General features: G+C 35.2%; 1 protein-coding gene across 2 annotated transcripts in view; it reads left to right on the forward strand.

Moving 5' to 3' along the window:
• The window catches only part of COL4A1 (collagen type IV alpha 1 chain), a 207,023-nt gene that overhangs the window by 158,972 nt on the left and 21,715 nt on the right, over window positions 1–26,336 (forward strand). The window contains exons 38-50 of one of the 2 annotated variants that reach the window (XM_044670532.1): window positions 4,236–4,375; window positions 5,778–5,908; window positions 5,997–6,073; window positions 7,288–7,386; window positions 8,446–8,496; window positions 10,263–10,448; window positions 11,896–12,029; window positions 14,834–14,906; window positions 16,417–16,488; window positions 17,726–17,854; window positions 20,398–20,496; window positions 24,644–24,856; window positions 25,956–26,133. In XM_044670532.1, coding sequence (XP_044526467.1) covers window positions 4,236–4,375; window positions 5,778–5,908; window positions 5,997–6,073; window positions 7,288–7,386; window positions 8,446–8,496; window positions 10,263–10,448; window positions 11,896–12,029; window positions 14,834–14,906; window positions 16,417–16,488; window positions 17,726–17,854; window positions 20,398–20,496; window positions 24,644–24,856; window positions 25,956–26,133 — 1,582 coding nt within the window. Of the gene's footprint in view, window positions 1–4,235; window positions 4,376–5,777; window positions 5,909–5,992; window positions 6,074–7,287; window positions 7,387–8,445; window positions 8,497–10,262; window positions 10,449–11,895; window positions 12,030–14,833; window positions 14,907–16,416; window positions 16,489–17,725; window positions 17,855–20,397; window positions 20,497–24,643; window positions 24,857–25,955; window positions 26,134–26,336 lie in introns of both variants that reach the window. The other variant, XM_044670531.1, reaches the window with a different exon arrangement.

The following is a 26,336-nucleotide window of genomic DNA, read 5'->3' on the forward strand; positions in this document are numbered from 1 at the left end:
GTGCAATTATTCTTCCTGACCTCATCATTTTGGGTTCTATTTCTTCTTCCTCATATGGAATTTCTAACTGGGTAGTGGAGCCCAGATGTGGTTGTCCCATGTTCATCAACAGAATGGATAATTTTATTTTATAGCAATTTGGTAAATCCATTTAATATTTGTCATATTAAAGAAATTTATCAGTATGGATATAGTTCAGTAAATCATTGTCAGCTTATTGGTCCTTTGGCAGAAACAGAATATTGAAAGCATTATTCATTTCTCAGTTGCTATTAGATTGTATTCAGAAAGCTGTATATTTCTTTGTACTCTTTGTCCTTTTTTTCCCTACACCATCACTGTGGTAGCAGGAGAGGCTCACATAAGACTGAGGGCCGTTTTATGCTCAAATCTGTTTCCTGAGTTGCCATGGCAAAAATAAAATAAAGAAAAATAATTACGAGGTACACATACCAGAGACTCTGGGAATGAGTCACTTTGTTCCCAGTGAGAATAATCCTCATACAGAAAAAAGATAAGGAGTCCATCAATTGCTTGGACCATAATTAAACTCTTTTGGCTTAGTAGAATCTATTACAGTATACAGTTTATATTCTAATGGCCAAGATGTTTATAAAGCCAGGATCACTTCCCCATCAACATAGGACAACTTTAATAGAGATAGTTCTCCATAAGAGAAGTATAAATTTTTCACATACACTATATTAATAACCAGTGATGAACTGATTGGCAGACTTGTGATAAATTTCATAAAACTCAATAGCATAGACATAAAACAGAATCTATAATATAAAAACTTTCCTGGGAAAAATGAATTAAACTGGCTTTTTAAAATCTGTCAATTATTGATTATCCCTTGGTAAATTATATTCTCTGCTAATATATTTGATAAAGAAAAAGCATTGCTCTCTGACTTTTTCACATGAGACCTAATGGCTCTTTGACCCAGATGGAGATTCCAGAATTCACCCAGATGAAGTCATTAGTCCTTCTTATTGGTCAGTTGCTTTAGTGATGTGAACAGACAGAAAAGATGTTAGTGAAAGAAGTATTTGTTCAAGCCATGATACATTAATTACTCCAGATGGTAAGATCGTTCATCTATGGCACAGTATTGGGGAAAAGATTTGTTAGGTTTTCTATATCCATCCAAACTTCTAACTGAAGTGTTTCAGGCAAGGGCACCTGGAATTAAAAACTAGAGCAATGTTGAGCCCCTATGTGCAAACATATCTCAGGTGTTTTGCTGCCTTCTCCTTGTTTTTCATTCTTGTTTTATAGGCTCTTGATTCTTCATATTTCTAGTTATAGAATTTCTCAGTCTTAGCCTTGTAGATAGATAAACCTTGGCATATTTCAATCTGGACTTCTAGACCTGGAATATCCTCTTCCACTTCCTGGCTCATTGTTAAATGATCCTTGAATTTATCTGACTTTGGGGTATCAAACCAGTGTTTAGTATGCCCTTAGATATGGCTGATATTGTGATGTGAAAATTAGCCATTTTATTTACTCCTGCTTTAAACAGTACTTGGGCAGGTAGGTGATACAGTGGATAGAGTGCAAGACTTGAGAGTCAGGAAGAACTGAGTTTAAATGCGGTTTCATATACTTAGTACCTCTATGGTCTGCAGTGATGGGCAAACGTTTTAAAGAGGGGGCCAAACGAAAGGAAATGCTCATCTGTCAGTCTGTTTCTAAGGCAACTCTTTCGAAGTTTCATTGTATTGTATTCTACTCATTGTATTTGTCAGATTAGGAATAATGTCGTGGGGCTGGATAGAACATTTCAGGGGGCCACATATAGCCCACAGGCCATAGTTTGCCCATCACTGGGGGGAAGTCACTTAACCTGGCTGTTTGGGTTTCTTTATTTTATAAATTGGAGAATGTTAGTCAAAATAAGTATTTGATTTAGATATGAAAAATGATACCATAAGTGAAATAAGCAAAACCAGGAGAACATTATACACAGTAAATGAAACCTTGTGGAATGATCAAATGTAATTGACTTTGCTATTAAAAGCAATGCAGTGATCCAGGACAACCCTGAGGTACTTATGAGAAAGAATGTTATCCACATCTAGAGAAAGAGCTGTGGGAGTAGAAATCTAGAAGAAAAAATATAATTTATCACTTGTTTATATGGGGATATGAGTTGGGGTTTTGGTTTTAAAAGATTACTCTATTACAAAGATGAATTATATGAAAACAGGATTTGAGTGATAATATATGTATAACACTGTGAAATTGATTGCCAACTTGGGGAGGGGGGAAGGAAGAGAGGAGGGGGACAACAAGAATCATATAACCAAGGAAAAAATTTAAAAATAAAAAGAATGATATGATAAGTAAATTAGTTCAATATTGAATAGTTTACCTGGCAGCTCTATGGAGAAGGGAAAAATTTATGACCAAACAAGAGTTAGAGAGCATTATAAGATGTAAAATGAATAATTTTGATTATATTAAATAAAAAAGCTTTTTTTTATAAACAAAACCAATGTAACCAAGATTATAAGGGAAACAACCAAATGGGGAAAAATTTATAACAAATTTATCTGATAAAGGTTTAATTTCTGAAATCTACAGAGAACTAAGTCAAATTTATAAGAGTACAAGCCATTCCTCAATTGACAAATGGTCAAAGGATAATGACAGACAATTTCCAGATGAAGAAATCAAAACTATCAAAATCATATGGAAAAATGTTCTAACTTACTCTTGATTAGGGAAATACTAATTAAAACAACTCTGAGTACCACTTCACATCTATCAGATTTACCAATATGTAGCAAAGGAAAGTGATAAATGTTGGAGGGGACATAGCATAATTGAGACACTAATGCATTGTTGGTGAAGTGTGAACAGATCCAACTATTCTGAGAGGCAATTTGGAACTTGGCCCAAAAGGCTATAAAATTGTACACAACCTTAGATCCTGTAATACCTCTATAGGGCCTCTATCCCAAAGTGATCATAGAAAAAGAGAAAGGACCTAGTTGTAAATAAAAAATATTTATAGGAGCACTTTTTGTGATGGCAAAGAATTGGAAATTGAGAGGATATCCATCAATTGAAGAATGGCTGAACAAATTATGATATATGTTGGTGATGGAGTGCTACTATGTTATAAGAAATAATGAACAGGATGATTTCAGAAAAAGCTAGAAAGATCTATATGAACTGATGTTGAGCAAAATAAGCAGAGCCAGGAGCACATTGTACACCATAACAGCAATATTGTACAATGATCAACTTAGCTACTCTCAGCCATTCAATGATCTAGGACAGTTCTGAAGGACTTATGACAAAGATTGCTATCCACCTCCAGAGAAAGACATCTTGGAGTCAGATGCAGATCAAAACATACTATTTTTACATTAGTTTGTTTATTATTTTATTTTGGGGTTTTGATTTTTTCTGAATATTCCCTTACAACAATGACCAATAAAGAATTATGTTTTGTATGATAATACATGTATAATCCAGATCAAATTGCTTACCATCTCTGAGAGTAGGGGAGGGAAGGGAGGAAGAGAGACAATTCGGATCTTATAATTTTGGAAAATGTATGTTGAAAATTATTATTAAGTGTAATTGGGAAATCAAATATCTCTGAATAAAAAAATTAATTGGGGATGTTAATAACATCTACTGCCAGTGGTGTTTTGAGAGTAAAATGAGATAAGTATAAAGCACAAAAACCTATATAAATTTGAATCATTATTATTACTAATAAATAACCTGGGTTCATCTTTGGAACTGATATGTCATGACTATGGTGGCTTCATTATTTTATTCAAAATGTGAAATATGAGATTGTAATTTATAGGATTGGGTATATTGAGATTTACTTAATGGACATTTACTTAAAGATTTATGAGTAATAAAATATAGGAACTGTTCTAAAACATTTAGTTTCCAAAATTATAGAATTTCTGGATTTGGCTTCAGAGGATTTGGATTTTAATCTTGATTTTTTACTGCCTGTGTGACTTTGCAGAATTCCTTTGATTTCTCTGGCATCAGTTTTCTCATCAGTTAAATAAAGGAGTTGAACGAACTGACCTCTTTAAGTTTTCTTCCAGTTTTGTATCAGTGAGCCCAAGTAGAAATTAATATAACCATCTTGCTACTTCATTCTTGGCAGCAATTTTTAATTTTTAATTTTAGAAAATAAGATTGAGAGCGGGTTCACTAGATATTGAAGATCCTGTGGCTTGTATTTTTAGGGTCCCCTGGAGAAAAAGGAGCACCAGGAATCCCAGGCTCTCAAGGTATCCCTGGATTCCCTGGATTAAAAGGAGAGAAAGGAGCAAAAGGAGAAGCAGGTCGTCCAGGCATTGGGACTCCAGGGCTTCCTGGTGAAAAGGTACTTACCATTTTTAGCACCTTTTATTTAAAGATTCACTTCCTTCTACCATATCTCTCATTCTAATATGCTAGCTTTGATACTTAGATCCTGGTTTGTTTGTTTTTTTTATTAGTATCAACATTCCCTCTATTGATGTAGCTTACAACTCTCTATGCTTGCACTATTTGCTCATGTCCTTCTGTAAATCCAGCTGGATGTATTGAAGGTCATCATCATGGTCTTTATGGATACTAGTGTAGCACCCACGCTATTTATCCATCTATTATCTCTTAATCTTAGTACTTGAATAACTTCCCTCTTTTTTTGCTTCATAAATATTCCTGGTGATTTTTAACATGTTACATCATGCAACTAACTGTAAGTCCTAACTGATAATGTGTTGTAGCCCATAGAAGACATTCATTTCATCTCTGTCTTAAAATCTATACTAAGTATTGATTCCAGGGTTGAAGAGAGGGAAGGGCTAGGCAGTTGGGGTTAAATGAATTGCCCAGGGTCATATAGCTAGGAGATGTCTATTCGGATTTGAACCCAGGACCCTCCAACTTCAGGCCTAACTCTTTATCCACTGAACTACCTAGCAACCTCATAGTTTTCAGTTTGATTCTTCTATTATCATATAGTCTTGGGGAGTTACTGAAACTCTGTAAGAGCTTAAAATGCAAAGAAAGTGCCAGTCTGCATTGATAGAAGGAGTTTCTTTATCTGGGAATCCAGTATATCAATAGAATCACAAGTCTGGTTTTTACATCTAACCTTTGACCATAATGTTCTATGTTGCCATAGTCCTATAGCATCACTGGGAAAACCAATACTAAAATACATATATATATATATATTTTTTTTTTTTTGGATTGGTGATTTTTTTTCCTGCAGGAGAAAGTAACTTGGAATATAAATAAGTTTTGCATTACTTCTAGTATTTGTTTATTTTATGTTAAATTGATCTTAGTTTATGGGACTTTCCCACTTTTGCATACACAAAGTCTATCTGTCTACATAGCGCTTATGATCTAGAACAGTGATGGGCAAACTATGGCCTGTGGTCCAGATGCAGCCCCCTGAAATGTTCTATCCCTGCGACATTATTCCTAATCTGACGAATACAATGAGTAGGATACAATATAATGAAATTTCAAAAGAGTTGCTTTAGAAACAGACTGCTAGATGAGCATTTCCTTTCCTTTGGCCCCCTCTTTAAAAAGTTTGTCCATCATTGATCTAGGACATGGACAGTAAGACTTATCACAGGGTTCACATTCAAGAAGTGACAATCCCAAGATGTAAGCAAGCATCTTCTGAGGTTTTGTTCTATCTGTTCCTCTACAGCTGTCTCTTTGGGAAAAGGTCATCCTCAGTGTCAAATGTGAATTTAAATGTGTGCATTTTTTCCTTACAGGGAGACCCTGGACCTTCAGGTTTTCCAGGAAGACCTGGTGAGAAGGGAGAAAAAGGAAGCCCAGGGATGCCAGGAATGCCCGGTCCCCCAGGTCCTGGAGGCGTACCTGGGAACGTGGGCTATCCAGGCAAGTGGAAAAGGACTTTCTTTCTAAATCTGAGAATTAAGCTAAACAATGAGTCAACAAAACTAAAAGGTACCTCTTATTTTTTCAGGGAGTCCTGGAATGCCTGGGGAGAAAGGTGACAAAGGACTTCCCGGTTTGGATGGTGTCCCTGGACTTAAAGGAGATGCAGGTAGAAAATTATTCTGAAAAGATAAGTTTGCATGACTGCTGTGTGATGTCCCTTGAAAATGGGGCTATAGTTAGAATTTATATTATTGGTAGAAATATTTGTGATTGTGATTTGGTCATAAAGCTTTCCAGTGGTTTGCATTAGTCATCATCAAATTTCCAGGAAGATAACCAAGAATCAAAGAAGGAAGGAAGGAAGGAAACAAGCATTGATTAAGTGCCTATTATATGTCAGGCACTGGTGTAAATGCTTTACAAATATTATCTTTTATCTCACTTGATCTTTACTAATTGATTGATTATTACTTATTGATTATTGATTGATTCTTTTGAGGTAGGCATTATCATTATTCTGATTTTATAATTAAGGGAAACAAAACAGAAAGTGGTTAAATGATTTATCTGGGGTCAAACAGCTAGTAAGTTTTTGAAACTGGCTTTGAATTTAAGTTTTCTTGACATGAGGCAGGGCCCTTTTGTCAGGAAGGCAAGGAGAAACATCAAATATCCAACCTTGAAAGGAATTTAGAAGGTACTTAATCTAAATTTGTCATTTTATAGGTAGGAATCTAAGGTAAAGAGAAGGGAAGTGGTTTATGTTTCAGCTTGTTAGTGGACCGAAAAAGGACTCACAGCTCCATCCCATTACTCTCCTTTTTCTCTTACTGCCCATCAACTTGGTTCATTCATTCAACTCTAGATTTTGCTGGGCTTTTAGTGAGGGGAATCTGAACCCCCAGTACTTTTTGAGAGTTTCCATGTGCATTTACGAATTCACTGTCTTGCCCTACCGTTTCATTGGCATGAGGGACTCTCAGACGTGGAAAATTTTGTCAATGATGAAGAGCAGTGATTTGTCTATAATTTATAGATTTAAAGTATTTTTACAACTATTAGAGAAATTGTATGGATGTATGTACAGGGTAAATGATTTGCCTAGGATCACACAAATAATATGTGCCAGAGGCAGGTCAAGCTCATGCCTCTATGCATTATGCCAGGCCATATTGCTCTTAGGTAGTGCTGTAAAAAGGTTGGGTGGGAGATGGATTTGGGAGAGAAGAAAAATAATTATTTGCAGTCATAACAGAAATGGACAAAAGAAAAATATTAATTGTACCTTTTTTAACATGTGGAGCAACTGCTTTAAGATCAGTGACTCAAGGATCTCACAGCTCCAGAATGAGTCACTGAATATTTCTCCTCCTTTATTAGGTCAGCCTGGCCATCCAGGGCCAGCAGGTCCAGCTGGCCAAAAAGGTGAACCGGGTGGTGACGGAATTCCAGGATCATCTGGTGAGAAGGGTGAACCAGGTATGTGCCCTCACTTGTTGATTTTTTTGTTGTTCATTTTAAACTTATATTCTGATATGTTTGCCTACCTGGTTTCCTCTCAAGTACCAGAATTATTTTTAGGGGATCTTTAATCTATTGACCTTAGTCTGACAGAATTCAAGGTAGACATGTCTCCAGATGACAAATTAAAATCTTAAAAGACATTTACAGAGTCTCAAGAGCAAACGTCAAAGTGAAGAAATGACTAAAGGATGGTAATGGTTTATATATTGCCACATTTTGTCTATTTATCCTCTTCTCTTATGCCCTGTACTTGTACAAATGGTTCTCCCTTTCTCTCCTCCATCAATTTCCATACAAATTTAGTTACCTTGGGTTTCTGGTAAGGGCAGCTTAGTTGAGTGTGATATGAGAAAGTGCCATTTTCATTAGTTTCTGGGCTGCGGTAGGAAATAAGTAATTACTATAGATTATTTGTAGTAAAGGTTTTTTTATAGGCCTTACCAGAAAGGTATTAAATGATTACCTGTGAAAAGAACATAGAATACCAAATTCCTTAATTATTTTGGTTGGTAATTGGGGGTAGATAAGTCTGCAATTATAAACCCCGACTCTCTCTCCTTTCTGATCCTATGGTTTTCTTGGCCACATCTTCCCATAATTTCTCCATAGAAGTTCCATCTAATTTCCTGAAGATCTTTTGGTTCTCTCTCTCTATATATGTCTGGGGTAACAATGTGTGACTCAGGCTTTTTATCTGCTATTTCTCATTCCTATTACATGATTGACTCAACTCCTTTTCCAGTCATACATGTCCTCTATATTGTCCTTTATATCATCTTTAAATAGCACAAAATAATTTGATGTTATTAAATTTCAAATACACACTCAAAGTGTTTTCAATAAGAAGTTACAGAAAGAGGAATTTTACTTATCAGATACAATTAATTAATTGATGAGTGTTCCATACAGTGAACTTAACTTGCATATTACTGCTAGTCTTTATTGTAAGTCCAGACTGATTTTTAAAAGTAAAGTATAACTTCAATTCTCACCTTTTCAATATTTACTTTATAGGTCTTCCAGGAAGAGGACTTCCAGGATTTCCAGGTTCCAAAGGAGATAAAGGTAATAGTTGCTAAATCTTGACCCATTTAGAACATATCCTCATTTTTCCATTAATTGCCACTGTACAATATATCAACAGAGTTGGAGGTAAGAAATCTGCAAGACTCAACTAGACCATTTCTATTCCATTGGCAGCATCTGAGACATGAGCAATAAGTAGCTTCTCAGAATACAGTGTTCTGCAAGGCATGTGTTCTTTAAATGATCTAATTTATGAATTGGAATAGGGTACAGTGCAGTTATTGGTTAGAGGTAGTGCTTCTGTTTTGTAAATGAATTTAATAAACCATACTCGATAGGAAAATCTCTCTAATATGTATATAGAGGTACATACATGTATGTATGATGTACAAAAATTTGTATCCTTTTGAATTATATACATAACTTTATAGGCATAGAAGAACCATCTGAAATAAGAAATTGGGACATTTTAAAAACTTAACTAAATGCTGCTACTACACAAGAAATATTTATGGAGGCTTCCTTTGTGTAAGGAAGTACACTGAATATGCTAACATTACAAAGAAAAAAATTTTAAATGATATGAATCGTCATAGATACCAGTAAATACAAGTGAAAAATACACAGAAGACCACATAGTCACCTGTAGCTTTCAGAGGTGTGGTTGTGAAATAATACATTATAAATAATTGCAGTGTTGGAGGCAGATTCCATGTAATAGTAACAGCTCTCATTTATATAATGCTTTGAGGCATACAGAGTACTTTCCTCACTACCACACAGTGGGAAAGGTACTGCATGTGTTATTTTCCAGATGAGAATTTTTTTTTACATTTTTTTTTACAGATGAGAAAAGAGATGCTCAAAGTGCTGAGATGATTTGTCCAGGGACCCATTAGCTAATTACTGTAATTAGTGAAATGGTTAACACCAAATTAGATGAATATGGAAATGTTCATTATGGAAGTGAGAAATGAGTAACATTTTGTATTTGAAGAAGAGGGTTACAAGAGCCAGAAAATTTTGCCCTCAACTGGTTCCATGTACTCTCCCTAGAATGAGCTCAAAACTTTTGGACTGATTTTGTTCCTGTGACTCCCCTAGACTAGGGATGATGGAATGGCCTGGGTCTGGGTTCATTCTATTGCTCTGTCTTCTTTTATTCAACCCTGTTCCAAATTAGAGAAGAACTTCTTCGGAAAATGCCTCTTAGGGCTATTGAAGAATTTAATAGTTTCAGAATAAGTCAAAGGGTGAGGCATCCTGCTGTTTTGGTAGTAAATTGTAAAGTAAAGGAGACTCCAACTCATCAGATATATTATATTATAACAGATCATTCCTATTGTGTATCGTTTTTTATTCATTACTTTTTATTAATATTAAGGATCAACTAGTGTGATTGTCAGTTATTTCTGTATTTCCTTTGTGTTTTAAATAATATCTAAGATACTTGAAATTATCTCAGAATTTTAGCAGGCAGATTTGGAGGAATGTATTCACAAATAAAAACTAAACAATTTCCCCGTCAATAATTTTATTAATCTAACATCAAATATTCGAATATACACAAATGATCTTCTGATAGAAATGTAACCATAAAAATTATAAGTAGAATCTTGTTATCCTATGTTTATTTTCTAGAATGATTATGGAGTGAAATTAGAGTGTTTGGTGTAAAATAAAGAGAAAATTGATGTATATCTGCTTATTTAAAGGGTTCCTTCACTGAGATTAATAAAATATTGACCTAGATAATATTCACACACTAGATCGCATCATAATTAATAAATTATCTTGTTGTTTAGGTTCCAAGGGCGAGTTGGGTTTCCCAGGATCAGCAGGGAGCCCAGGAATTCCTGGATCCAAAGGAGAACCAGGATTTATGGGTCCACCGGGTCCCCCAGGGCATCAGGGATTACCTGGAGTACCTGGTCGAGCTGTGGAAGGTCCTAAAGGAGACAGGGGTCCACAAGGTCAACCTGGTATACCTGGTAAGTAGATGTTGAATCACATTTTGTTCCTATTGGATCCATGGGCCTTGAAAATGAATTTTGGTCTTTAGTGAGCTTATTTCTTAGGGATGAATCCTGATTAGAGTTTTAGCATATTCAAGTACTAAATAACTGAAATTAAAAAATGTAATTAAAGAGTAAAGGCAGAGAAAATAAAACATGAGAAATGACTAGAAAACATTCCAGAGTGTTTGTCATCCACTGTGTTAATTTTTCAAGCTTTACCTATTATTGCAGATATTTTAACAACCATTTTTGGTCAGTGTGTAATAGAAGTGACAGCTCTGGTGTTAGTGAACATCAAATAGTTGAGTCAATATCCATTAAATGTCTACTATTGCCAGGCACTGTACTAAGTTCTGGAGATACAAAGAAGGACAAATACTCTCAAGTAGCTGACAGTCTACTATGGAAGATAATATATAATCAACTAGGTACAAACAAGATGTAAGGAGAATAAATTGAAGGTAATCTCAGAAGGAAAGCACTAGCATTAAGAGAGTTTAGGAAATGTTCATAGAATCAGGGGAGTGTTAGTGGGACTTGTAAGAAGGCAGAGAAACCAAGAGGAAGAGATGAGGACAGAGATCATTCCAGGTATGGGGGATAGCCAGAGAAATAACACCAATTTCAGAAATGGAGTTTCTTGGAAGAAAAACAGCTAAGAGGTCAGTGTGTCTGGATTGTAGGGTACATGGAGGACAATAAGATATAACAAAACTATAAAAACAGGAAGGGGGCCACATTAATAAAGAGTTTAAAAAACTACTTATATCTGAACTTGGGGATAATAAGAAGGAACCAGAATTTACTGACTAGAAAAGTGATATTGTCATATTTGTTCTTTAAAAGGATCAATTCGATAGCTATAGAAATATATTACAAATTTTATGAATCAGGCTTTCTATTTTCCTTGAAATCCTTATGTGCTCAGAGCCTATTTATGCCCTTTAGCTCTTACTCTGATTTTTTGTGAGCTTGGGGTAACAAGGCTCCTTTTTGATATGGTCAGACACTGTGATAATAGAATGAAGTATGAGGTTAGAAATGTTATGAAATTATGAATAGTGAAACAAACAGAACCAAGAGAACATCATAAACAGCAACAGAAATATTGTTTGGAGAATGTGTATATTAACCTCCAGAGAAAGAAGTGATAAAGAGAAACAAGACATAGTTTTACATATGTGTGAAATATATATGTACATAAATATCTTTTTGTCAAATGATGCTTTCTCTAGTGTGGAGAGAGGAGGAAGAATGGGAGATACCTGGGGATTTTAATGTAATGAAGAAATAAATAAATTATTAAGAGGGAAAAAAAAAGAAATGTCATGAAAGGCACCATATGCAAATAGCAGGTGTTGACAACACCCAAGAGTGTAAAATTTATAGACTATTACATGCTTTTAAATCCCTGTTTTAGGTGTTCCTGGACCCATGGGCCCTCCAGGTCTTCCAGGACTTGATGGAGCAAAAGGAGAAAAAGGAAATCCAGGTTGGCCAGGATCCCCAGGTGCTCCAGGAGCCAAGGGAGATCCAGGATTTCAGGGAATGCCTGTGAGTTTAAAAAAAATATTGGCTATAGTTCAGTAGTATAAATATCACCAGTTTCCTTCCAAAGCTTTCATAGATCCTTTCTACTAACCTTAATGAGGTTAGACCTCCCTCCTTTTCTTCATCTAATTCTCTCACGTATATAAATCTGCCTCTTTATTTCTCATTAACATCCCATCTACTGGGCAAATATCTTTCTTATATTGTTTCACTTCTCTATGTATAATTGGCAAGAGAGTAGGTAAATCTCAGAAAATAGTTGGATATTTTACTCTATGTAACTATTAAGAAGGAGGAGAATATGTGAGAAATCACATTTCTGTAAGGTTTTCTTCTATGCCTAGGAGAAAAGAAAAACCACAAAATCAATTGGCAAATTTGATAGATTGAGGTGACCATATAGTAATTAACATGACTTTATAAAGTCAATTATCCAGTTAGGAAGCATTAATTAAACACTTACTGTGTGCCAGGCACTCTGTTAAGCACTGGGGATTCAAAGTAAGATAAAAATACAGTTCCTGCTCGTATTTTAATGAGGGAGACAACATGCAAATAACTTCAGACACAAGATATATAAAGAACTAATTCTGTAAAACTGATCTTTTCTAGTTAGCTCCTATTATGGGTTGACAGGTCTATATGTAGGAGAAAAGAAAGGATAAAATCTGACTTGACTTGATCAAAGCTTCCCAAGCAAAGGCCTCCAGGGCAACACATAACAAGCAATAGAATTTTTTGTATTCACTAATATACAAATCACTAAATACTGTATATCCCAATTATGCTGTTATAATGGCAGAATTCCTTTCAAGGGGAGGTATTTGTGGTATTCAAACACCTGGATAAATCAAATTTGCTTAAGGTGGTAGTTGTGGGGGAGAAGGGTTGATAGTATATGCAAATCCATGACTTAATGAGTTGTGTAACTATTGTTTTGGAGATAATATGTAGGATTATAGAGACTAAAAGGAAAATTTCATTTATTTAGTTTCATTTAGATTTTTATTTTTGTTTCATGGGTTGCTATGAACAAAGAATTAACTACTTATTGTCCAATCTATAGGTAATGAGTTTTTCTATACTTAAGCAGTTATTTGTACTGCAGACATAGTCTTGGAATCACCATCTTACAACTTCTTTGAACCTTCCAGAAACTGTGTCTTGCTGGCATAGCTTTCACGAATATAGTTTCTTTTCCACACTATAATGAGGCATTTTGGAGTAAGACTTGTATATAAAACTAAGAGCATTTTGGAATTTAGTTGTTGGAATTTAGTAAGAAAATACAAAGCATTATTAACCTTAGTTTGTCAATAGTAAATTTGAGATTCAGTGTCATCAGAATACTTTCCCGAGGGCATCTGTTGAATTATTGAACAAGAATTGCTAATCTTCATGTACTACTCACTCAAAAAATGTTGGCATTTTCCCAATGAATCAGTACTAGATAAAAGACTTATGAATAATTTGGGCATTTCAACAGCTTTGGCTCTCCGCACTTGCAATAACCACTTTAAATTCATTCCTGTTATTATAAAGCTTATATATTTTTCACTATATATTGAATATGTATTATGAGATTGCAATATATGTGAATATATTTTCAAGTTGGTGATTGTTGTATTACAGTTGCCCAATGATGTAAGTGTGTGTAATTTGTCAGTTATTCATATATTCCTGATTTTCTTCTCTCTGTAACATACAAATATAATTACCATCCTCTAGAGCCTGCCAAAGAATATTAAGAAATCTTTCTGCATATTATTTTTGTTATGGCATTTTTCTATAAAGGCAAAGTAAAGAAACAAATCTGTGTAAGAAGCAATATATTTTTTCATATGTTATTATCTGTGACCTGGAAATAGAATATATATTGAAATAGCTAGAAAGTAAGACAGTATTTTAAAATTCATGATATTCATTAAAAAAAGAAGAAACCCTCTTTTACATCATTCTTCCTTTTCTCATCATCTCTTCCAAAACACTGCTTTTCAAATAAGTTTTGAAACAATTTTAGAGACAATACCAAATTTGAAATTTGAGAGACTTTCCTGAGAGATTATAACTCCGCTTTCTTATATGTTGTCATCATCAAGAGATTTTGGTGAGTGTTTAGCTCTGTGTTGAGTGCTGAATATAGAAAGAGGTATAAAACTTGGGTCTCTATCCTGAAGGAAATTGCCATTTAAAAGAAAGAAAAAGGCATATAAACATAAAATATGAGCCTCTCAAATCATCCATATGCTTAATTCTAATTTTGGTAGCCATTGTTATGTTATCATTTTTCTACTATCATCTAAGAAAATGATAAATAATAAGCTTAATAATAGTAAGGTACATTATCATTGCATCCTCTTGTTTGCTTTCTACAGTGTACACCGTGAAATAGATAGTGTGGAAAATGTTATCTGCATTATAAAAAAGGAAAGTGGAATGGGGCAGTGAGGCATCATGGTGGATAGAGCACCAGTTCTGGAGTTCAAATATTATTTTTAGACACTTTCTAGCTGTGTGACTGGGAAAATCACTTAACCTGATTGCCTAGCCCTTTCCATTCTTCTGTCTTAGAATTGATATTAGGGCAGAAGGTAAGGGTTTTTAAAAAAAAAAAAAAAGAAAAAGAGAGAAAGTGTCATGGTTGAAAAAGTGATGGTTTTGGAGTCCTGGCTTTCAGTTTTCTCATCTATAAAATGAGAGGATTTGATTGCAGGAGTATCAAAGTTAAATAAAATAACCTATTATAATGGTTTGTGACCTTGCCAAGAAACTTTTGCCTAATGATGTCTTCCATTTTCCCCCTTAAGGGTATTGGTGGTACACCAGGAGTCACTGGTTCTAAGGGTGATATGGGACCTCCAGGTGTTCCAGGATTTCAAGGTAAGAGTCAAAGGACATTCTGTTTCAATGTGTGCAGATTTTCCCAATCACAATAAAATTAGCAATAAATAGCACCTACAGATCTATAGCATAAGAACTGAATGTCTTGTAGAATTTTGTTTTATTTATTTATATATGTTAAGCCAAAGGTAGTTTGTACACACAAAGGTGTTGTGGTAGCCAGAAGCTGCCATATTTCTTTGCTTATAATCAGGGCCATACTTTTTATACTTATAAGTCACAGTGAATTAGATGTTTCTTTTAGACTAAAACATTTTTGAGTCATATTATCTTTCTTTAAATAATTATGCATTCTGATTATAATAAACAATGGCTTATTGTGGAAGTTGAAGAGTTCATAACATTTTTTCTTTTGTTTTCTGATGATTAAAAAAGTAACAGCATAATAAATATGTGCACTAAACTTTCCTTACAGTGTTAAAAATTAAACAGAATTCTAAACAATGTTCGTACCACATGTGCTCAAAAATGAATTGCCAATGTTTCATAAATCAAACATGTTTTAAAATAGATAAAATTCAGGAATTCATTTGCAGAAATTCAGGGCACAAATGTTGTTTAGTCATTCCAGTTGTATCTGGGTTTTCTTGGCCAAGATGCTAGAGTAGTCTGCTGTTTTCTTCTCTAGCTCATTTAACACATGAGGAAACTGAGGCAAACAAGGTTAAATGACTTGCCCAGAGTCACACAACTAGTAAGTGTGTAAGGCCATATTTGATCTCAAGAAGATGAATCTTCCTGACTTCAAGTCCAGCATTCTATCTTTTGTGTCACCTAGCTGTCCAAGGGCACAAGTACCATTAATTATTATTTGTTCATATTCTTAATAGCATTATTTATTATTATTATTTGTGGTCTTTATTATTATTTAAAGTCAAGGAACTCATCCTAGCCTGATAGCCAGCCCAAGGTATAATATAAATCTTGCCACTGGATTTTGTTGGCTCTGGAAAGAAAGTGAGGCTGATAACTTTACTCAATTTGCCTCTTAAATAACTTAAATACAATTCATGCACAAATGCAGACATCATCCATGATGTCACTGGTCTTTGAAAAGGAAGGATGAACAACAATAAAGATATATTGGATTTGGATTTAAAAGGCTTAAGTTTAAATCTTGGTTCTATCTTTTTATAGATGAGGTTGGGCTAGCCCTTCAAGGGTTTTTGGGTTTCATCATCCATGATATACCCAAGCAAAACTTGATGACCTCTAAGGTCCCTTTTGCCATTAAGATTGTGTTGTCATGCTCTCAAAAATTAGCTATGGCTGGCCTCAGCCAATAGCACATCCTGATACCAGGAATATATCTGAAGTCTTTCATGTATGGTAGAACTTGACAGAGCTTGTGGACTCTTTACATAGCCTTTGATGACCCAAAGGTCACCCACATACCATGATGAATCAGCGGAGTGGAAAATCATTTCATGTAGGAAAATTAGAAAGAAAAGACTTTTTTGTACTTTAATATTTTCTTTTTGTTCTCCAGGTGCCAAGGGTTTTCCTGGAATCCAGGGGCTCAAAGGAGATCAAGGAGATCAGGGGCTCCCTGGTTCAAAAGGTAGGGGCATTTGTTGTAAGTCCAACATTTATTAAGGCTCTGTCTTGGGCATTGTGCAGCACCACAAAGGAATTTGAAGATATAGGCTGTTCCTATTAGAGAATTTATATTTAAGTGGGAAAATAAAGCACAAATGAAGGAAATTACTGGGGAACAATAGTTATGAAGCTGTTATAAAGGCATGATCAGCAGATCTCCATGTGGCATGTGGTAGGATTCTATTTCTGGATCTGTGCTGTTCAGCATTTTTATAAATAATTTGAAAGAGACCTAGAAGAAATATTTGTCAAATTTGCAACTGATAAAAAGTTGTGGAGATTGGCTAATAAGACAAAATTAAGGCTAAAAAGTTGATAAGACTAGAATTCTGGTCCAAAATTAACAGTATAAAAGAAGTTATACATGTAAATTTATGTTTAAAAATCATCTGCACAAGCACATGAAAATTTCAAAAGAAAATGACTTAATTTTAGTTGACTTCAGGTCATCGGTATGACATAGCTACCAAAAGAAGCTAAACTTCAAACTTATGCTGAATTAAGAAAAACTATCCTATTCAAATTAAAAGAGATAATAGTTTCCCTGCACATTGCATTGAATTTTGAACACCATCATTTTAGAAAGGGCATAGACAAATTGGAGCTATTTAGAGGAAGGCAACAGGAATGGTGAATAATCTAGAAGCTTTCATGAGGAACAGATAAAGGAATTGGGGATATTTCATCTAAAGAAGTGAAGACTTGAGAAGGATTACAATAGGTATCTTTAATTATCTTGATGAGTGACATATAGAAGAAGGATTAGATAATCTTTGTAGCTATAATAAGCAAACCTAGGAAAAGCCTAAACAAAAATGGAAGGGAAACTTCAACTTAATACAGTGAAAAACTTTGTAACAATTAGAGCTGTACAGATATGGAATGGGTTGCCTTGTAAATTTGCTTTTCATTTCTGGAAGTGTTTAAATAGAAGCCAAATGACCACTTTTAAAACCTATAATAGAAGTTCTTTTATTTGTGGGAGCTTGGACTAGGTTACCTTAAAATTCTTTCCAGAGCTTGTCTGGTTTGAAGCCCCAAAATGGGAATAAGAATGAAGAAGAATATATAGATTAATATCTAAGTTCTAGGCAAATTTATTTTATGTTGAAAAATCATTCTATTTACCTTTAACCTATTTATTTTGTAAATCAGCTCCATAGTTGAATATTTCTCATTTGTACTGTTAATTCTACCAGGTCTTCCAGGACCACCTGGTCCCCCAGGTCCTTACAGCATAGTCAAAGGAGATCCAGGTATTCCTGGCCCAGAGGGGCCAGCAGGGCTTAAAGGTCTTCCAGGTCCTCCAGGCCCTAAGGGGCAACAAGGTAAGAAATTTGTGTGTGGTAAAGTGGGGGAGAGTGGTGGTATATGTGCATCCTCTGCATGTTTTTAATTGGCCAATACTTATAAAATCAAAGCTTCTGTGCATTGTCAAAATGACCATTTAGATATAGATTTTCTTTCCTAATCTAAAATTCTATTAAAACCAACTAAAATTTTCCAGGGTAGTCCTAAAACCAAACTGCTGGAAAGGGGAAGCCAATCAAACCAATCATCTTTTAATCAGAAAAAAAGAGGGAAAACAAGAGATTTAAATCTATAACCAAATTGTTCATGGATGGAATAATTGTTCTTGAAATATTATCTAGAAGTCATAATGTCATGATAGCATTGCCTAAATTTTGTTCCTTAGGACTCTACACTCAGTTTATGCTACCCTTTCCTCCATCCCTTTTCAGAGATATATTTCACATGTTAATAATAAATCAAAGCAAATGAAAAGGTAATAGAGAAAGAAAAAAAAGGAAGAAGGGAGGAAAGAAAGAAGACAGATAAGGAAAGAAAGAGTGAATTAGCATTTAAGTACTTGCTATATATTAGGCAGTGTTTAAACACTGTGAATAGAAATACAACAGACAGTCCCTGCTCTGAGGAGTTTACATTTTCATGAGAGAAGATAACATTTAGTGCAGACCTAGGAAGCAAAATTGGAAAGAAGGGAGAGTTATGGAGTCTTGGGGAGTCTATGGAATAATAAATACTTTCTTAGTCTCTGAAAAAGAAACAAAGAGTAAGAAATTTTACTTTTAAAGGTAGCTTTAATGAAAACCAACTTCTTAGTTACCTCTTAATAAACATTGTCCTACTTAAAGCACACATGAAAAACAATGGAAGAATAAGATACAAATACACTTGAGGACCTTTTAACTTTTTCAAATACTTGGGCACTGCTTTTGAGGAGTCTTTTTGTATCCTCAGCACTTAAACATAGAACATGACATATAATAGGAGCTTAATAAATGCTATTGTCTGAGTGAGCAATAAACCCTAAGAGCTAAGCTATAGTGAAAATCCTTGATTAAAAGAAACTCTCCCTCTCCCTTGTGTATTTTTCCCTTTTTGGAAACTCTGAAGTCAGGTAGATCATGGATCTTCTTGTTCTATTTGATAACCTGATTATCAAAATATTAAGCCCAACAAGCACCATGAATTTGGTATGGCTCCATGTGGAGAAATCCAACAAGGAAATGTTCTTTCCAACAACATACAATCATCAGTGAGAACCTGTACTGTGCACAGTTCTAGTCTTCACCAAAAGCTTGTTTGTGGTTTTCTGGGATGATATTTCAGTAAAATAGTAGGCACAAAATTTTGGAGTCAGGACAACATTTATTCTGTACTGTAAGCACTGTAAGATTTGCAAAGCACTTTGCATGCATCTTATCTGAATCTCACAACTACCCACTATAGGTATTGTTATCCTCATTTATCAGATAAAGAAACATGCTTTTGATTCACCATTACTAGTAAGTGGCAGGGGCAGGATTTAAATTTAGGTATCTCCTGATTCAGAATATTGGGCTCCTTTTACTAGCCCTTCTACTACCCATTAATGCTCTTGGCAAGCATTCAGTATTTTATCTGATTGCCTACAGGTTAAAAAAATGCCCTTCTAGTGAGGAATAGAGATGGTAGAAATAGCAGCAGTCATTTACTGAACTCCACTTATGTTTGACTCACTTTTTAGGATAAGCAACATCAATCTATATAGCATTTGATATATTGCAAATAGGCACACAGGCCAATTTTCATTAGAATTTAGGTTGAAGGCTTCTTCTTTAACTCTTTTGCTTTTGAGAATTGGACTTTAGGTTTCAAATTCCAGTTCCCTTTCTTTTTAAAAATTTTTATTTAAAACCCTTACCTTCTGTTTTGGAATTGATACTGAGAATTGATTCTAAGGTAGAAGAGTTGTAAAGGGGTAGACAATGTGGTTTAGGTCTTGACACTATCCACTGTGCTACCAAGGTGCCCTCAGTGCCTTTTTCTTTCAAGAGAGGGAGTGCTCAGTCAGCAAGGAGTCTGCCTATGTTCACCCCTTCCTCTTATGTACCAGGAGAAGAGCAATCAAACTTTCAAGAGCACCATTTTGTAAAAGGTTGCCTAAATGGAATGTTAATAATTTCCAGAAATGTTTCTTTCAAACTTCGACTTGTAGTAGCCTGGTACCTCAGAATGACCCTATTTTGTTGTGTGAAAGTACTCTGTATGGAACAAATAAATAAAAATGAAATAAAATATGTAAAGTGTAAAATATATAAACTTTTAAATGCTAGCTATTATTGTTGTTGATGATGTTGTGTGTTGCTCTTATTGTCTGACTCTGGCTGGGGCAAATAGTCTAGTAAGAAAGGACAACTGGTAAATGGAAATTAAACTGAATTTTTATCTTTTATCTGACACCTGAAAAGGGAAGAGATTTGGGAAAAGGGGAAAGACATCTTACAATGGAATAATGATCAATACTACTTCAGCCAAGGAAAGATATGTGACTTAATGATGTACTTATTTTTCCCCCTTGATTTAGGTGTAACAGGATCTGCAGGTACTCCTGGACCACCTGGCATCCCAGGTTTTGATGGTGCACCTGGACAAAAAGGAGAACAAGGGCCTTTTGGTCCTCCAGGTAGGTATATTGGTATATTACAATACAAACCTTTAGTTGCAAAGGTGATGGGAGTATATATAGGTTGATAGAGCAAGAGAACATTTATTTACTATTTAATATGTGTCAGTCACTGTTCTATGGGCCAGTGATACAAAGACAAGTAAACAAAAGAATCCCTACTCTCATGTAGCTTCTATTCTGATGGGGGAAGACCGTCCATAATGGGGATCTGGAGGGCAGGAGAGAAGGAGAAGGAGAAATGTAAAGGGTTCTGGGAAAGGAATCACCCATCAAGAGAAAAAGATCTCAGGGTAGAGGTTTCTTCAGGAGAGCAAGGACAAGGAATCTGGAGATAGATACATGTGTCAGTGATGTGAAACATGGTTGGGAATCCCTCCTAAAATGGTGGTATTAGAGATGGAGTCACCAATCAGGAGAGGAGGACCTTAGATTGGAAATTTCTCCAAGAGGGAAAGGAGGGTCAAGGAGGAGCAAAGAATCTAGGAAGGACCAAGATGTTTTATTTTTCCCTCCGCAGAAGTCTGCTAGATAGTAACATCCAAAATTAGCTTTTGCTTGTGTTCTCTATCTAATTTAAGATCAATAAATCTTAAGATCTCTTTCCTTTTGCTTCTACTAGCACACTTTATTTCAGTTAATTTCTGTTTCAGCATATGCCAGAACTTAACAAAATAAAGTTAAAAATATTTAGTTGAAAGAACTTAAATGAATAATTCAAAAAAGTGTCTTAGAAAAATTGTTGAGTTATTTTAGTCAGGTCTGACTCCTTATGACCCCATTTGGAGTTTTCTTGGCAGAAATACTAGAGAGGTTTGTTATAAACTTCTCCAGCTCATTTTACAGATGAGGAAACTAAGGCAGATAAGGTTAAGTGACTTGCTCAGGGTCAAATAGCTATGTACATGTCCAAGGTCATATTTGAACTCAGGAAGATGAGTCTTCTGGACTCCAGGCCTGGCACTTTATCCACTGTGCTATCTAGCTGCCCTTTAGGAAAGTAGTAATAGGTTTATATGGGGGCAATTAGGTGGCTCAGTGGATAGAGAGTTGTGCCTGGATGAGGGAGGTCTTGGGTTCAAATTTGACCTCTGATACTTCCTAGGTGTGTGACCCTGAGCAAGTAATTTACCCCCTCCCATTGCCCTTACTGCTCCTCTGCCTTAGAACCAAAACATAGTATTATTATTAATTCTATGATGGAAGGTAAAGGGTTTTATTTAAAGCAGAAGGTCTTTGAAAAGGGTTCTTAGTTTCTATGAAGTTTTTCAAATGCATAAGTAGTTGATATTTGAGGGGGAGGGCACAGTATGGAGAGACAGATTGTGATGGCCCACTACAAATTCCCTATAAGGGAAGAGCACAGCTAGAATTCTATACTCCCAGTAAATTTTCCTTATTATAAAAAGTCTGTTTCAGTTATAAAAAGAGGGAAAGCAAAGAAACATGCATATTAATGTCATAATTAGCTGAAATGTCATTTTATATCATTTTAGAAACATCATGTGAATTCTTAAGGGAACAGAAATAACACTGAATTATACTGTGCTGGTGGGAATACAAAGAAAGGGACCTTAATACTTATTGATCTTAAATTAGATCGAGAACAAAAGCAAAAAACTAATTTTGAAGGTTATCACCTGGAAGACTTCTGTCAAAAAATCTGGTTGAAGTCCAAGTATTAAAGGTGATAACAGCGACAGCTTTCCTAGAGTTATCCTATTACTCTGTCTTCAATGGGGGCCATGCCAGATAGGAAGCAAATTCATTTCTACAGCTCTTTAGTGAGGTCTTAGTCTACTGATGTTATACTATCTGTGTGTAAAAATGAATAAGATTTTGTCCCTGGCCTTATGGAGATTAAAATGTACCTGGGACAATAAAAAAGGACACATAGCTCAAATACCAACCAGTATACGACAAATGCTATAAAGAGGTACGAATAAATGGCTGTTGATGCTCAGAAGAGGATGAAATAATATCTTTTGGTAAGGACCCAAGTTCTTGAAGAGTGGATAGGATTTTGACAAGCAGGTTGTGAGGGGAGAATATGCTGGGATTAGGCAACACCATTCACAAAAGAGTAGGCAGGGCAAAATATGAAGAATGCTTCAGTTTGGCTGGAATGGAAGTAATGTGTAGAGGAGTTGTAGGACATAAGGATAGAAATGTAGTTAGAGTGAGGTATATTTTGATGAATTTGGGCTTTATTCTGTAAGCAATGAAGAATCACTAAAGACTGTTGAATGCTGAGTGACAAGATCAAAGCTATATTCTAGGAAAATTTAGATTAATATTCCATTGCAATATAAGGTGAATTAGAGAGGGGGAAGTCTAGAAGCAGGGAGCTGGATTATTTGGGTTGATCGAGTTGAGAGATAATTAAGGTCTTGACTTTGGTAGTGGTAACAGGAATGGAAAGAAGGGGATCAGTATGGAAGACACTATCTATCTATCTATCTATCTATCTATCTATCTATCTATCTATCTATCTATCTATAAACACATTATAAGATTTCCACAAATAATTAATTTTACAAAGAAAGGGAAGTGAGACAGGGAGAATTATGGTGCCATTGGAAGCAATGGGAATGTAATGAGGAGAAAAAAAATCACTGGGTGGAATCTGAGTTGAGTTTTGGAGAGGTGAAATGCCAATAAGATGGCCAGACTTTAATGTTTAGTGGTCAGCTGGAGATATAGGACTATAACTTGGGTGAAAGTACTCAGATGGAGGGACTGATTTAGGAACTACTTACTTCGAAGTGATAACTGATTTCTTTTAGCAATTTGAGATCTCAAAAGAAGAGTATATCAAGAAAAGAGTTTTAGGCAATGTCTACATAAGGAATGAGGTAAAGCAATTGGAAAGGGGGCAGCCAGCATGGTAGGAGGAAACTAGGATAATATAATGTCATGAAAGACAAAACAGAGATTTTTGAGGACCAATCAACATTGTCAAAGGAAAATGAGGTGTGAAAAGAGCTTTTGGATATTTCTGAGTAAGAGGGTTGAGCATAGTCATAGTAACTTGGAGAGGGCAGAAGCCCAATTGCAAGAATTAAGGCATATTTAGGTGGTAATCAAATAGAAACACTTCTTTGGAAAAACTAATTGCTAAAAGAAAGGAGAGAGGATGGTAGGTTAAGAGATCATAGAATTGAGGAAAGTTTGTGTGTGTGTGTGTGTCTGTCTGTGTGTGTGTGTGTCTCTGTGTGTGTGTGTGTGTGTGTGTTTTAATGATGCATTTGGTCAGAGTAGGATCCAATATAGGGAGATTTAATAATGATTCAAGAGAGGGGAGGAATAATTCATGCAAGAAGTTCCTTGAGGGGGTTGAGATCAGGAAGTAGATGGCAAATTTACCTAAATAATAACTCACATTTATATAGTGTTTTATAGATGACAAGCCACTTTGAAAAGTGAATAGGGCAAGTATTGTTACTTCCATTTTGTAAATGAGAAAACTGAGTCTGACTTAGAGATTAAATGATTTGACCATGTAAATGGCAGATCTGGCAATGATACTCAGGTTTTCTGATTACAAGTCTGATACCAAGACCAGTGTATTTTTCTCTCTTCTGTGCTCTGATACTTCTCAGTTTCCCACATTGCTTTACAGTTTACAAAATATTTTCCTCCTAACAAACCTGTGGTAGCTGATGTGGTTGTTATTAACTCTATTTTTACAGAAGAGTAAGCTCGGTTTCAGAGAGGCAAAAACCACTTGCTCAAGTTTCTTGGTTAGTACAGGGCAGAGTCAGGACACACATACCCATGTCTAGGGCTCATTCCATTGCAACACTGCCTCTTTTTTCCTTGACCAAAAAGAGACACTTTTGGTACTCAGAAACAAGACCCCTTGGATGAAATACAAGAATTCAGCTTTGTAGAGAATGGTGGCTGAAGTATCAGATGGTCCAATAAAAATAGCTTAAGGAGGGTATTTTAAAAGGAAAAATAAAACATTGTGGGGAGGAGAGCTAAATGAAGATTGTAGCTGGCTCTTTACAATCTACTAAAAAGTACAAACCAAGTGTTAGAGACATGTTGGATAACATAGTTAAGTGTCTCTTTCATAGGTGTTGGGCCAATGCCAAGGAAAGGAAAACTGAATGATTTTTATTGTTGTTGTTCTGTCCTACAGGTCCAAGAGGACTTACTGGTCCACCAGGTCCAGATGGGTTGCCAGGTTCAATGGGTCCTCCGGGTACTCCCTCTGTCGATCATGGATTCCTTGTTACTAGGCATAGTCAAACTACAGATGATCCACCATGTCCTCCTGGGACCAAAATAATCTACCATGGCTATTCCTTGCTCTATGTACAGGGGAATGAACGAGCTCATGGCCAGGACTTGGGTAAGACATTAATAGGCATTAAAAATTCCCCAAACTAACAAGCAATTCAACATTGAAAAAATTTTAAATTATTTTTCTAGTATCAGAATTCCTTTTATTTATGGGTTTGCAGGTCTTTCAAATAAGGTCACTTTAAACCTTTAAGAAGAGTATAACTAGAACATGATTAAGGAAATGCTATCTATTGTTAAAGAATTCTTTATTGGCTACTGCCTACAAAGATTTTATAGAGATAAATGGATAGATATAGAGATGGCAGGTTACTCTCTATGTTTGATAGAAGCCTGAAATACTAAGCTAAAAGTATTGAGCTAAAAATCATGTATAAGAAAAGTTCCTGAAAAAAAGCAAATTAAAAAAAATTCTTCATGGAACTTTGCTGACTAATACAACACAGTGTTAGGATAAATGTGGCATTTGCCATGTTGATGATTAATATCATAAGAAGCCTTCAAGTGGTTCATTGGATAGAGTGATGGATATAGATCCAGGAATACCAGAGTTTGAATCTTATCTGAGACACTGATTAGCTATGTGACCCTGGGAAAGTCACTTAAATTCTTACAACTTCAGTTTTCTCATCTGTAAAATGAGGGGGTTGGGCTTAATCACAGAGATTTAAGGTCCCTTCCAGCTTTAAATTTATGATCCTATGATTAATTATAATAACTAGAATCTATATAATACTTTAAAGTATTTTACATATGTTCACTTGTTTGATCTTCAAAACCTGGTGAACTATGATTATCTTGCCATTTTGTATATCAGTACTGGAATAATTATTGAAAAAGAGTCAAAACTACTTTCCCTTATTTTGAGACTAGGTCATATTTATAAAGTGCAAATTAAAGCTTTCCTACCACTTTATTAAAAATGTAAAACAAAAGTGTAGCCTGTTCAGAAACCAAGACTAAAAAAAGAAAAGATTAAGAAAAAAATACCCCAAACTTGATATTTTCCTTAAGGATCTCCATTTAGGACAACTAGTCCATTTCTTCATCCACATGAGCCTTTTCACTGAGGAGTTTAAAATAGGCAAGCTTTACCATTTTTTTATGCCTTTTTGAAAAATCTATATTGTTTTTCATCCCCCATCTAGGTACAGCAGGAAGTTGTCTACGCAAATTCAGTACCATGCCCTTCCTTTTCTGCAATATTAACAATGTTTGCAACTTTGCATCAAGAAATGACTATTCTTATTGGTTGTCTACTCCTGAGCCTATGCCAATGTCGATGGCACCCATTTCTGGAGAAAACATTAGGCCGTTTATTAGCAGGTAGGTAGAACATTTGATGATTCAGTTTGAAAAAGGTGAAGGTGCAGCTCTCTCTCGGGCTTGGGACAAGATAGAATTTTTTGTTTGTCAAAAGACAAAAATCTGCTATATGGATTGCTAGATATGCTATAACTTAGTGTTGGATTTTGGTTATGAAAATTACAGTATGTGAAAGTTGACTTGAATCACTTTGGCCACAACCC

This window comes from Gracilinanus agilis, chromosome 3, assembly GCF_016433145.1.
Source record: "Gracilinanus agilis isolate LMUSP501 chromosome 3, AgileGrace, whole genome shotgun sequence".
Taxonomy (NCBI): Eukaryota; Metazoa; Chordata; class Mammalia; order Didelphimorphia; family Didelphidae; genus Gracilinanus; species Gracilinanus agilis.